Source organism: Pinus tabuliformis, chromosome 5_2 (genome assembly GCF_031772625.1).
Source record: "Pinus tabuliformis cultivar Carrire ecotype Pingquan chromosome 5_2, CPIR1, whole genome shotgun sequence".
Taxonomy (NCBI): domain Eukaryota; kingdom Viridiplantae; phylum Streptophyta; class Pinopsida; order Pinales; family Pinaceae; genus Pinus; species Pinus tabuliformis.
The window spans coordinates 332,660,807-332,673,384 of NC_142306.1; the positions used below are offsets into that span (position 1 = coordinate 332,660,807).

At 34.1% G+C, this 12,578-nt stretch overlaps 1 protein-coding gene across 1 annotated transcript; it reads right to left on the bottom strand.

The window, feature by feature from the left end:
* Nucleotides 1–658: 658 nt before the first annotated feature.
* Nucleotides 659–8,153, bottom strand: LOC149158844 (respiratory burst oxidase homolog protein F-like). The gene is made up of 15 exons (XM_089436333.1): nucleotides 7,180–8,153; nucleotides 6,918–7,086; nucleotides 6,504–6,552; nucleotides 6,298–6,411; nucleotides 5,656–6,075; nucleotides 4,891–5,274; nucleotides 4,693–4,788; nucleotides 4,468–4,583; nucleotides 3,860–3,962; nucleotides 3,700–3,764; nucleotides 3,149–3,308; nucleotides 2,822–3,043; nucleotides 2,528–2,656; nucleotides 1,575–1,653; nucleotides 659–1,371 (listed from the first exon to the last, which is right to left on the bottom strand). The coding sequence occupies exons 1-15, from the start codon at nucleotides 7,865–7,867 to the stop codon at nucleotides 1,262–1,264; spliced, it is 2,904 nt and encodes a 967-aa protein (XP_089292459.1). The 5' UTR covers nucleotides 7,868–8,153; the 3' UTR covers nucleotides 659–1,261.
* Between the last annotated feature and the right edge of the window lie 4,425 nt (nucleotides 8,154–12,578).

Below are 12,578 nucleotides of genomic sequence, written 5' to 3' on the forward strand. Positions count from 1 at the left end.
TTATTGAACCTAAAGACTCATTTTACAACCCAATATGATGTGTAAAAAGAAATCAAATCATAAAAAAATTGACACTCAAACAATTAAAATCCCTTTTAATCCCTCTCTACTTTGATTAGATCTATATATTTAAAATAGATCTTTTATTTTTAACCGATTATAACGGTACTATAAATTAGTCAAGCACATTACATACTATCCATCCTTAGCTATCGATCACGTTTTGCTAATGCGACGAACTATTAAACAAATAATTAGACTTTCTGGCAACAATGGCCGATTATAACGGTACTATAAATTAGTCAAGCACATTACATACTATCCATCCTTAGCTATCGATCACGTTTTGCTAATGCGACGAACTATTAAACAAATAATTAGACTTTCTGGCAACAATGGCCGACAGATGTTTGCTGAAATTAAACGGAAAAAATGACAGTAGAATAAGTCCATAGGTCCATATTATGGTGGTATTTCTGATCAATTTCTCTTGTGTTTTTTTTCTCGGTTGTAGGTGCTGAAATGGCGGGGAGCAGGTTAAACGGTATAGATTTTTCGAAGTCTGGACCAGTGACCAGTTCAATCCTTGCAACGCAAGTTTTCTATGACGATAGATAGAAGAGTACGACAAACTGTGGCAACAAATCCCAATCCATCATCAATCGTCAACATTTATATATTGAGATTATTCATTTGAATTTCTACATTATGCCAGCGGCAGACTTGTTCCAAAACGCTGGACCAATAACTGCAAAAAGAATCGTTCATAGTTCATATGGTTTGATTTTAAGCTCTTCTGCCACGACGTATGTTCCTCTGACGTAGCATCCAGAGTAGACTAATTAACTCTCTGTACACGTTACACCAACAAAATTTAACAAATAAACCATTGAAGATTATAATTAATTTACTTGAAGGCTGTTTTCATATGGGGGGTAGATATTATAGGGAGAGGTCAGGCTAATGCACACGAGAGATCAAGACAAATCTCCTAGCGTACCAACTAAGTATATTGGTGGCTTCTGAAAATAATTTGCAGCTGGAATTCATATTGGTGGCTTCTCAGAAAACTTTGCAGCTGGAATTTATATTGATGGCTTCTGAAAATAATGCACACGAGAGATCAAGACAAATCTCCTAGCGTGCAAACTAAGTATATTGGTGGCTTCTGAAAATAATTTGCAGCTGGAATTCATATTGGTGGCTTCTCAGAAAACTTTGCAGCTGGAATTTATATTGATGGCTTCTGAAAATAATTTGCTTAGAAATGCTCCTTGTGAAAGTCGAATTTTGTGGCACCCTTCTGGCTGTATTCCTGCGAGAGCTGCTTCAGCTCCTTAGCCAGGACTGGAGCTCCACAGTAAAATACTCCTGCATGTGACCAGCAATGATGCATAAAGTTAGTTTCTGCAACTTTTCTGATAATTATTCCATTCATCATCGAGGAAAAAAAAACTTAAAACCTTTTAAGATTCATAGATAAAAATTAAAATGGGAATTGCTAGCTTTTTGGAACTGCTCAGAAGGACAGGAAAAAATTTGTAGAAACTGATCAGAAGGACTAAGCAATTTACCAACTGTTGCATTGGGATGCTTGTTGCACATCCTGGTAAAGACCTTCTTCCAGTTTGGTCGTGCGAAATGGGTTCGCACCTGCATGTCAAAGACATTCAATTTAAAATAAATATATGTGAGTAGTTTAAAAAATAGGTCAGTGGGTTTGCCAATAAAATAAATCACTTAATACCAGAAATAGATTAAATTAAGACATGTTTGGATCACTAAAACCCAAAACATATATTAATAGGAATCCATGAAAATATATGTGTAAGAGAATCTAATGAAAGACCATAAATATTCAATTGCAGTGTATTCTAATTTATACATTTCATTAATTATAATAATAATTTAATGATTAGGTGATATGATAATAATAATATATTTTTGAAGTTATGGATAAGGATAATTCAAATATTTAATTAGTGTATGAAATATTTTTTTTAAGATAAAGAATTGGTTTTCATTTTTCATTCTTATCTGAAGTGTAGATTTCTAAATATTCCTGAAACTTGTAATTAAATTAAGTTGGAAAATTTCACATATATTTTTATTCAACATGTTTTTTTTCCAATCTAATTTTTTAAAGTTAAATATATCAACATAGATCCATTTTAAGTAACGATCTAACATGAGCAGAGAGGGATAAAACTTCTTCAACTGCAAGCTTTTTTAGTGTGCAAAATACAATGTGTTATTTTTTATTGTTTAAATTGTATTTGTGAATGCTAAATAGAGTTTTTTTTTCTACAACTGACATTATTTTTCTGCTTGGAACATAATTTTTATTTTTTTATTTTAAAGAAAAACTACCTACGAACAAATTTACACATACCCTCAAACTGAATTGTAGAATAAGCTTCATACTGAATTGTAAAATAAATTTCTAAGCTCAATTATCTCTTTAAAAACACACACATTCTTACCTAATAATGTTAATTTCGAAATAACCAAGGGAAACAAAACTTACCCTTGTCCCAGATAAAATGTCCACGCCATGCTTGGCATGATTCAGAGCTTGAACCATCGTGATGAGTGCAGATCGAGCATCGCCTTCTTCGTACACACTGGTCAAGTAGTTGTGCATTTCTATAACTCGCTGTTAAAATGGAAAACAATAAGTTAGTGTGTTTGCATTAAGAGAAATTAACTGTATTTTACAGATGAGTATAAATACGATGTATTCAGAGTGAATATATTCATAAATTCAATTCGATAGAAATTAAAACCCTACACGATTACTGGTTCGTTAGGTATTGTATACCTTGTGATCGAACTCGGCCACTTCATTCATGATTCCTTTGAACCAATCGAAGGATCCTTGCTCTCGTGTAACCCAATAGAAATACGCGTTAGTTGTGCGCAGAGACTTCCTCTTCTTGGCATCATTTGGCGTTGCAGGCTTCTGTGAAGAATCTTGTGTGCTTGTACTCGCCGGATCGCTATAGTCTGGGTTAGTCGATCGGCTGAAATCAGGGTTCGAATCCTGGCCAAGATGAGACAGCGATATCAGTAAAATATTGAAATTCACACAAGTTAAACACGAGGGAATTATGATGTTACAAAGCCTGAAAAAATTGTTGATTCTTACCGGCAATTCGTCTGCCAGCTTGATGTTATTGATCATATCTTTCAATACGCTGATGAATGGTGTTGCTCCAATACCCAAGCCAACCAGAAGCAAAATGTCATATTTTCTGTAATCCTGTGCAGGAGCTCCATAAGGCCCATCCACAAGCATCTTTGGTAGTCTGTGATAGTCAGTAAGAAGTTAATACACGAGCATTTACAATGCTTTTGTCTATTTATTATTTATTAGATGTTGGAAAGTTGTTTTTTGCTTTTGTTGTTTTGTCTACTTATTAGCTGTTTCTAGCTGTTTCGAAGTTGTTTTTGGTTGGAGTGGGGTGAACTTGGGTAAAAATTTTGATTTAAGCTTTTTAATTAGGATTTTCATTAAATGTATAAATTCAAAATTTTGGAAAAAATTATTCGGAATTCACAACTCAAACTTATAATTCTACAATTCTTATAAAACTATAAACAAATTAAACCCAAAAATAAATCGAAAAAACCTCCCAAACTTTTAACCAATAGACTTAACCTCCATTTGTTTTGAATGACAGTGACATCTCTATGTACCTTTTTTTCGTTGTCTCGTCCGCTCTGAGAAGCCCGCTTTTATCGCCGGCGGGAGGCTCGCATGCCTGAAACAAATTTATCAGAAATATCGTCAGCTAAATCTCTGTTAAACCTCTCGCCATTTCTGGTATACATGGATTAGAAAACATTAAAATATTACCTCTGAGAAAACTCGTTTCAACTCCCGGGTCCAATCTCCTAGAGTCCGAATGTGAACACTGACATAATCGTCACTTGGGGCCGAAGTGATCGAGAAAGGATGCCTGCTTAAGATTAGGTTAGATGGCTGTCTAAATCAAAATTCAACATATTCGTTATTGCTAAATAACGCAACGTCCATGGTGTTCACATGGGTGTGTGTCGAAGTTTCTGGAAAATTACTTTTTTCATATAAAAGTGAGAAAAGGTTTTTGTGGAAAGTGTTCTCGGATATTTCTCAGGATTATGACAGAAGAAAAATGAATAATAACCATATACAAGAGAGAGATTTATTATGTTTAATACAAAATCATCATCATTCACCCTTCAAATGAAGATATCAAACATTTGAAAGAAGCCCACTTTTCAAAACCAGTTTTCAGAAATAAAAAACCATTTTTCAGAAATAAAAAACCAGTTTTCAGAAATAAAAAACACTTTTCAAGAAAGCAAATCAAGAAACAAGTTTTCAAAAATAAAAACACTTTTCAAGAAAGCAAATCAAGAAACCAGTTTTCAAGATCCAACGACAATTACAGTGACATACTGTGTGAACACACCACCACTCACCATTCAAATGGTGAGACAGCTGGACACTGGACGAATATGTATTGGCCGCTTTTGTATCTGAAATTCCGTGGCTTTGACACATGGAACGTCAAAACATTTCCTGGATAGATGGCAACCTGCAAAAAAAAAAAAAATAATTTCCTCAGAGTCTGCAAATTGAATGAGATCTCAATTTCATAATCATGACAGTCAGAAATAACAGAAAAAACCGATTTTTCTGGGTACCTTCAATATTCGTGGCGAGTAAAATCCGGACCTGAAAGCCCTGAGTGTTCTCTCACCTGCGTATAATAAAACTGGAACCGACAGATACATCCATGTCTGTGCTCAAAATAAAAATTAAATGAGTCAGCCCAAAGTAGTAATTTGCTTATGAAATGAGGGACCAGATCTGTAACAATTCAATGATCTGCAAATTCTTACCGATTTCGCGTACCACTTGTGTTGCAGGTACAGGAAGATTCCATGGACGTTGAGCAGGATGTATACAATCACGAAAAGATGGTGAGAGTACCAAAAGGCATTGAAGCCAGTCAATCTGTTCAATGGTCTGGGAAGCTTCACATCATTTCTTCTGAACCAGTGAGTAGCCAGCGTGAATGCGATGATCATAAGAATCACCATGATGATCCCCGTTACTCCCTCTACTCCCTTCACGAGATCTACATATGTGGGCTGTTTTCCATGGAAGTCGCTGAGAAGCGGCGCAAAATTTTTAGGTGATGCATTGATCAGACGGGGGAAATCACAGGCCAAGTGGTTCCCCACATGAAGCACCACTCCTACGACAATTGCTGCTGCAATTGTCTGCAACACAAACACAACCAGAGAAGAGATTTCTGAGTTTAGGCTTCTGTCTATCAGAAAAGCTTTGATTTTTTTTGAACCTATTGATTTTTGGAACTAGTCAGTGTGGTTTATGATATTTGTATCGATTTGGAACCAATTAATATGATTCATCTATGATAGAGTAATAAAAATAAATAATATTTCATTTTATTTTTATTATGTTGAAAATAAACAGACTTGCTAATTCCAAACGCAAACCCAAATAATTTGAATGTAATAAATCAAAAGAGATGATATTTAGAATTGTAAAGATAATTTAACTGTTGTTTCAGACCAATACCATACAACTCATCCCACAAAGAAAGATGTACAATTCAAAAGCTGCTCGCCAAATAATACCTTGTGAAAATTGATGTTGTCATCGAAGGGCACAATCCATCCAAGTCTTGTAGAACGCAGCCATGTGATTGTATTACGGCACACTGGTAATAGAATCAGCGCCATATTGAGCTTCAATGTCTCAGCAGCGCCTTTGGCAGTGAGCAGGCAGTAGCCCATTACTTGAAAAGCATATTTGTGCTTGTACTGAATGAATTTCCATGTGAAAAGTCCCGCCATTGCCATTACCCAGAGGAGAATAACCCACACCCTTTGCCAATTCTCGTCAAAAAAGTATCTGATCTTCTGCCTGTATTTCTGAAATGGGCTCTTCTTCCTAAGGGCAAGATTTTGGCTCAGAGCTTGGCTAGTGAAACTCAGGGCTTGGCTGTAATTCATATAAGTATCTCTCTGCAGCAGCAATGTCTCCAACTGCCATAACTGCAAGCCACGGGATCACATTACTAATTCGAACCCATATCACAATATTTGGTCCTAAAATTTCATGAATTTAACACCAAAATCAGTCAATGAGGACCCATATAGCAATATAAGGTCCTAAAACACCATGGATTTATCACTGAAAATCAATTAATCAGAAGCCATGTCGCAATATTCGATCCTAAAACTTCATGAATTTAACATTAAAAACCAGTCAATTACCTCAATGTAGCCCAATTTTTCAGGATCAAGCTCTTCCATTATCAAGGCAGCGTATTCCTCTGCCTGCTCTTTCAATTTCGATAACTTGTTTGCAGAGGCACTAAGCATTATAATCTGTACCATCACAGAACGTTGTTAAAAAGGGTCTCTTAGATATTCAATTCCAACTATATATACAAATCCCATGAACAGATTCTCAGTCTCACCTCTTTTACTTCTTCTTCATTTATCCTTCCATCGGCGTTCTTATCCACCCTGTGGGTAACCATAAATATAAAACTCTAATAAGCAACAAAATTACATTTTGAAACTGAAAACTCTCTTTAATTTCATTACTGAATTCTGATTGCCTATGGAGCTAGTTCAATTAACCATCAATTGGCTATAGGGAGCCGGTTCAATTGGTCATAGCTTTGTTATGAAGTATTATATGAATAATGAAAAATTGGTCATAGCTTTGCTATGAAGTACCATATGAATAATGAAAAATTTAATGTTCAAATTCCTAGGAAACATCAATTCTGAAGTATTAAGTAAACCATAAAATTCAATTCAGGACCATTCAATTCAATACATTGCAGAAAAGAGGAAGAACATGTAAAATAAAATCCAAATCATACATGTCAAAGAAAATTTGCAGACGAGAATCAAAACTCTGGTCAGATATCTGCGACCAGAAATCCTGCAACTCATCTATGCTTATAGATGCTATACGGTCTGCGTTTTGTCGTCGCCTGCGAGCCAGAGCATCGAACAGCTCAACGGCAAATTCCTTCGAATCCTTCATTCCTGCCGGACACCAAAACAGATCAAATATATCAAATTCTCAGCAAAACCAATCAAGCAATTAATTCTTCAGACAAACAAAATCCTCTGAATTACCGATGCACTGTGCGAAATCAGACCGAGAAAGCCTCCCATCTTTAGCCAACTCATTGAAACGACCCTCCACAATCCTCCATGGTCCCTGCCCATCGCAATGATTAGCAGTAGCGTTGCTAATAAACCTGAGCCCCTTCAGAGCCTTCTGAGCGCCCGATCGATTCCGATCAAGAATTGCGCGCTGCCTGCGCTGAGCCCGAGCAGTCATTGGGTCACCACTTCCCAAATTATTATTATTATTCCTCGAAGCCGAAGACCGGGTGCTCCGCGAGAACCGCTTCAGCTCTTGCGAGAACTGCTTCACTCTGGCAGAGGCCTCAGCCTTGAGCTCCTGCGAGAATTGCTTCAATCTACTGGAAGTGCTCCGCCCGAACGAGGAGGAGCTTCGGGCGGAGCTCTTCCGGTCCAGCCCGCCCGCCTCAACCAACATCATCTCGCCATCGTCCGCTGCAGCGTTGGCGGGGGTAACGCTGCGCAGCACAATGGAATCATCGTGGACATCAAGAGTAACTTCCACAAGCTGCTCATCGCCACTACTGTAGTGAGCCGAATCTGATCTGCCAGTGTAATCCATAGCCCAATCCACCGATCTTCTCCCAAAACTGGAATCCCAAGAACTCCTGGGCTTGTCATTAATACCACCATCGAAGCTCGACACTCTCCTGCCCTCGGAAACCGGAGTACCCATATTCGGATTCTTTGCTTAATCCTCGAACAAAACAAAGCTAAGGCGAGCAGCACCAAGGGGCACTGAGAATTTTTAATAATAAAGCGGCCGCGTAATAGATTCGCAGCGGAAAAGACATATACGCTTGTTGATCTCAAAAGTTTAAAAAATTGGGCCAAAACTCAGAGAATTGAATTACAGTAAAGGGGCATAGGCAAGAAAACAAAATAATTGGTAGAGTGATGAGATCGGATTGATCTCACCACCGGCCTGCCTTTAAGTCGATTGGGGTTGAGATGAGATGATCCGGTGCTCTCAGGCCTTTAAATCAATTCTAGGAATGCTAGGCACAGGGCCCACCACGGCGCCACACCTTTTTTAAAATCTACCTTCCCGGTGGTTAAGGTGAGGTAAGAGGAGAGACTATCTTGCACGGTCCGGACTTTGTCCACTGAAAAGCATACAGACCAGATTTATCAATTTCTGGTGTTGATTTTCTTTTTCTGGCTGTCCAGCACAGATGGAATTTGATGGATAAATTGTTGGTCATATGCTGAGGTAGAAGAAAGACTATCTAGAACGATATTTAAAATGGTCTGAATTTGTTTACTAAAAAGTATAGACATTAGATTTATTAATTACTAATTTGGATTTTTTTAGCAGCAGGAATGGAATTTGATGGGTAAATTGTTCCACACACATACTAAATTTGTCAATTTCGAATTCGGATTTTTTCTTTGACTGACTAGCCAAAATAGAATTTGATAGATAAATTGTTTATCACAAAGTAATTTATCTATCAAATCACATTATAATATTTACGAAACTATGAAGATCCTTCCTTGAAACTGTAAAGATAAATCTGAAAACCATAAAATTTAACGATTCAGCATGTTTTGAAATTCCAACCCTGCTGGCCAGTGGATACAGGGACGTCGGTTTCTGCAGCGGCTGATGATTCTGTAACGGTTGACATTTAGGGTCGGTCGAGTCGAGTCGTGTGAAGTGCGAGTGGGGTCAGATCTACGGCTGAGGCGGCTGACTACCACGGATTCTATTTATTCTTGAATTGACTCATGTGCAGGAACAAGACAAATTCGACCTGCGCAGTAATTTCCACCATTTTCTTCCACGCTTATTTTCTGGGTCAGGCCACGCTCATCTGAAAGCAGAGCCAGCAAGCCATTCCCATTTGAAACCAAAACAGAAGGGTTAAAACAGACGTGTGTACGTTTGTTTTTCACATTGCAAATTTCTCTTTTTATTGCGTGTAGCTGATCTCATACTCCACTCCGCTGCATTTCGTCCATATTTAACGAACTTGTTGGGCTCTGATAAGTTGCGTTTGACTTCAAATTCCAAAGCTTCTCACCTGTTTTCAATGTCAATTATAACAGAATCAATACCAACTACACATCATGAAAGTTAGATGACACATCATGTCTCTCTGTAAGCAAATAGGTTTTTTAACCTTATTCTAAGTTCCAATAAAGTGTATACCTGGGCTGGATAGCTCCATTAATCGAGCTAAAAGGAAATATTTACAATTTTCAAGCCTCTAATAAAACATTAATCACTCGAACTCCTTAGTAATCACACATGGCTTCTCAACATTACTCTCAGTTCCAATAAAGTATAGTTGGGCTTAGAGTTCTTAGGACCCAAAGAGAAAACATTTACATTAATCCCTCTAACTGCTTATTGGGCTTAGAGTTATTAGGGCCCAAAGAGAAAACATTTACATTAATCCCTCTAACTGCCTATTGATCAAACACATGGTTTCTGAATATTACTCTCAATTCCAATAAAGTATCGTTGGCCTTAGAGTTCTTATGCATCAAACAGAAAAACATTTACAACTAACGATGCATATTGCATATTTTAATAATAAGATGCACAGGTCCTCACCCATGAGACCAAAAAAATGTTTATTTATAAAATTTATAAATAAACATAATTTAAAGTATTGTTGGCCTTAGAGTTCTTAGGCATCAAACAAAAAAACATTTACAACTAACAATACATATGGCATATTTTAATAATAAGGTGCATAGGTCCTCACCCATGAGACCAAAAAAAATGTTTATTTATAAAATTTATAAATAAATATAATTTAATTAAGTTAAAAATTGATTTATTTATAACCAATTTTTTTTTATTAAAATGATTTCATATTGAAATTTATTTGTTGACACAGTACATGAAAAATCAGATCAAAGCTCGAAGTTAAATAAAAAAATCCATCATTCAATAACTATTTTTAAATAATCTTAATAATATGATTATTGCGGAAAACTATCTTAATAATCTTGATATAAATTACACAAACCTAATTTCAACTATTTTTTTTAATTAAATTTTAAAATTTAACAATATAAATTTAATGTTCTCAATTATCATCCTTGATAAAATATTTTAACTTTATTATATTTTCAATTATCAACCTAAATTAAATATTATATATTCATTTTTATTATTAAATTCTGACATTAAACGCACTAAAGATAATATATACAAATGTTAAACCTCAATACCATATAAAAGCTAAGTCAAAATTTGACCATCAAACTTTTTGTTAATATAATATAAAATATCAATTAAGAACTTTTGTGTTAATATATGGTAAAATATTGATTTATATTTTAAAACACAACTTTTTACTAATTTGAAGATAAGTTTGAATAGTCAATTTCTATACTTGATCAACTTTATATTATAGTTTTATTTATGAAAAATTATAAGTTTCATAAATTGTACTTTATATTATAGCTTTATTGAGGAAAGTTGAAAGTCTTATAACAAAATTTTAATATATTAATATAATATAAATGTTTTTAATATAATTTTATAATAATATAGTGATATGTTTAAATAGTCAATTTATACACTTCATCATATTTATAATATTAATTTATCAATTAAGTTTTTTAATTATATATATAAATAATTAATATATTTTTACTTTATGTAATGTTTTTCAATATTTATAAACTTTTGGTTAAGAAATATAATTATGTAAGTTATATAAATAATAACATATATATTATTATATATATAATTTATATGATTATAGTTTCCAATTTGATTGACATGAGATTTTAACTTTTGAATTTTTTATTTTTATGAGATATTTTATAATAGAGTAATTGTTAATTGAGCTATTTTTGTGGGCTCATATGATTATAGTTATTCCTATTAAGTGTAATTTAGTTGGCTTTTATGGGGTTTAGTTTTCATAAGTTATAAGTTTTTCAAATTTCATGGAGATGAATTGAAGGCAAAAATCAATTGTGGGGGATAAAAATTGTCCCATGTGTTGTGTACTATGAGTATCACGTTGTTTAGTAAATTGTGAGCTAGTTAAAAGGCATATTATTTTACATGAAAAACTATAAGTTGATAAATTTATTTACTAAACAATATTAGTATTAGTATTATTGATTGTGTAGCTTGTTATATAGTTATATATGTAAAAAAAGAATAAACCATATAATTGTTTATATATGCGTGCAAGAAAAGTATATTTAATGTAATAAACTATATAATAATTTATTTTATAATCTTAATCAACTATATAATTATTTACATATAGGTTGAAGAATGATTTGTATTGATATTTAAAAAAAAATACACACATACTCGACTTTAGGCCCCAAAACCAACCAATCACCTTAGATTGTAAGAGGAAACCCTGTTTTTACATTTTATCTTTGAAAAACCATTCCCAACCATGAAACCAAAATATTAATAATCCATTCCATGTAATGTATATAATACTATTACATAAAAAACATCTATGTTTTCGACAATTTTTTATTTATTTTACTACTCATGTAAATCCTTCTAAACATGACAAAAGTAAATTTCTTTAGAATCACCTCTCAATACCTACACTTTATTCATAATAGTCCTTAGGAATAGTTTAATGACATTGCTCTTACCATTTAACTAGTCAATTGCAAGCTTTGTATAACTCATAATCTAGATTCTTTTAAGTGTGTGTTATAGCGCAATATTTAGTAAAATCTAAAGTGTAAATAATTTAGCTCTATTATTAGAGAACCATACTTCATAGTAAAGTGATGAAATTTACTGAGAAAGAGAATGGCTCCTGCACCACTGCCACCTAATGCCCCTTGGCTTGCTTCATCGAAGAAGCCCCACGATTTTGAAATATCTATAAAAAGGGCTTGTAGTTTCCTTGGAATAGATCATTTAAAAAGTTTAATTTCCTCATTAAAAGAAATTAAAATTTGATGGGACGATATTCATAAATTCAATTCCAAACCTTCACAGGTAAATTGATTTATGGAGAACAAGATTCCCCACAAAGCAAATCATAACATGGAAGAGACTTAAATGGACGGAAAATGTTCTCAAAAAAAAATCTTTCAAAGAAATATAAGAGAGTAGCATTAGCCTAATGATTTTATATATTAAATATTTGAAACAAATCCTCCCATACAACTTTAGAAAAAGAAAAATGGAAAAAAATATGATTCACTAATTCACTATCTATTTTACACAAGTAACACCATCCTAGATCGATTATATTCCTTCATTGTCCATTTCCCCGTGTTAAGATTTTATTTACCAATGGTAGCCACATAAATATTTTGACTTTTAATTAATAATACAATTCCATGTTACCTTCCACTACCATAGCCTTTCCACTACTATGATATTCTTATTTTAGCATTATAACCAAGATTCACAGTGGGAGTCCCTATTG

What these genes read in the sequence shown, in the direction of transcription:
- LOC149158844 (XM_089436333.1), bottom strand. Translation starts at nt 7,867, where the DNA reads ATGGGTACTCCGGTTTCCGAGGGCAGGAGAGTGTCGAGCTTCGATGGT. An exon ending in ACAAGTGGTACGCGAAATCG is followed by an intron (nt 4,789 to 4,890) that starts GTAAGAATTTGC and finishes TTTTGAGCACAG; the next exon opens with ACATGGATGTATCTGTCGGT. An exon ending in GCTGTCTCACCATTTGAATG is followed by an intron (nt 3,963 to 4,467) that starts GTGAGTGGTGGT and finishes AATCTTAAGCAG; the next exon opens with GCATCCTTTCTCGATCACTT.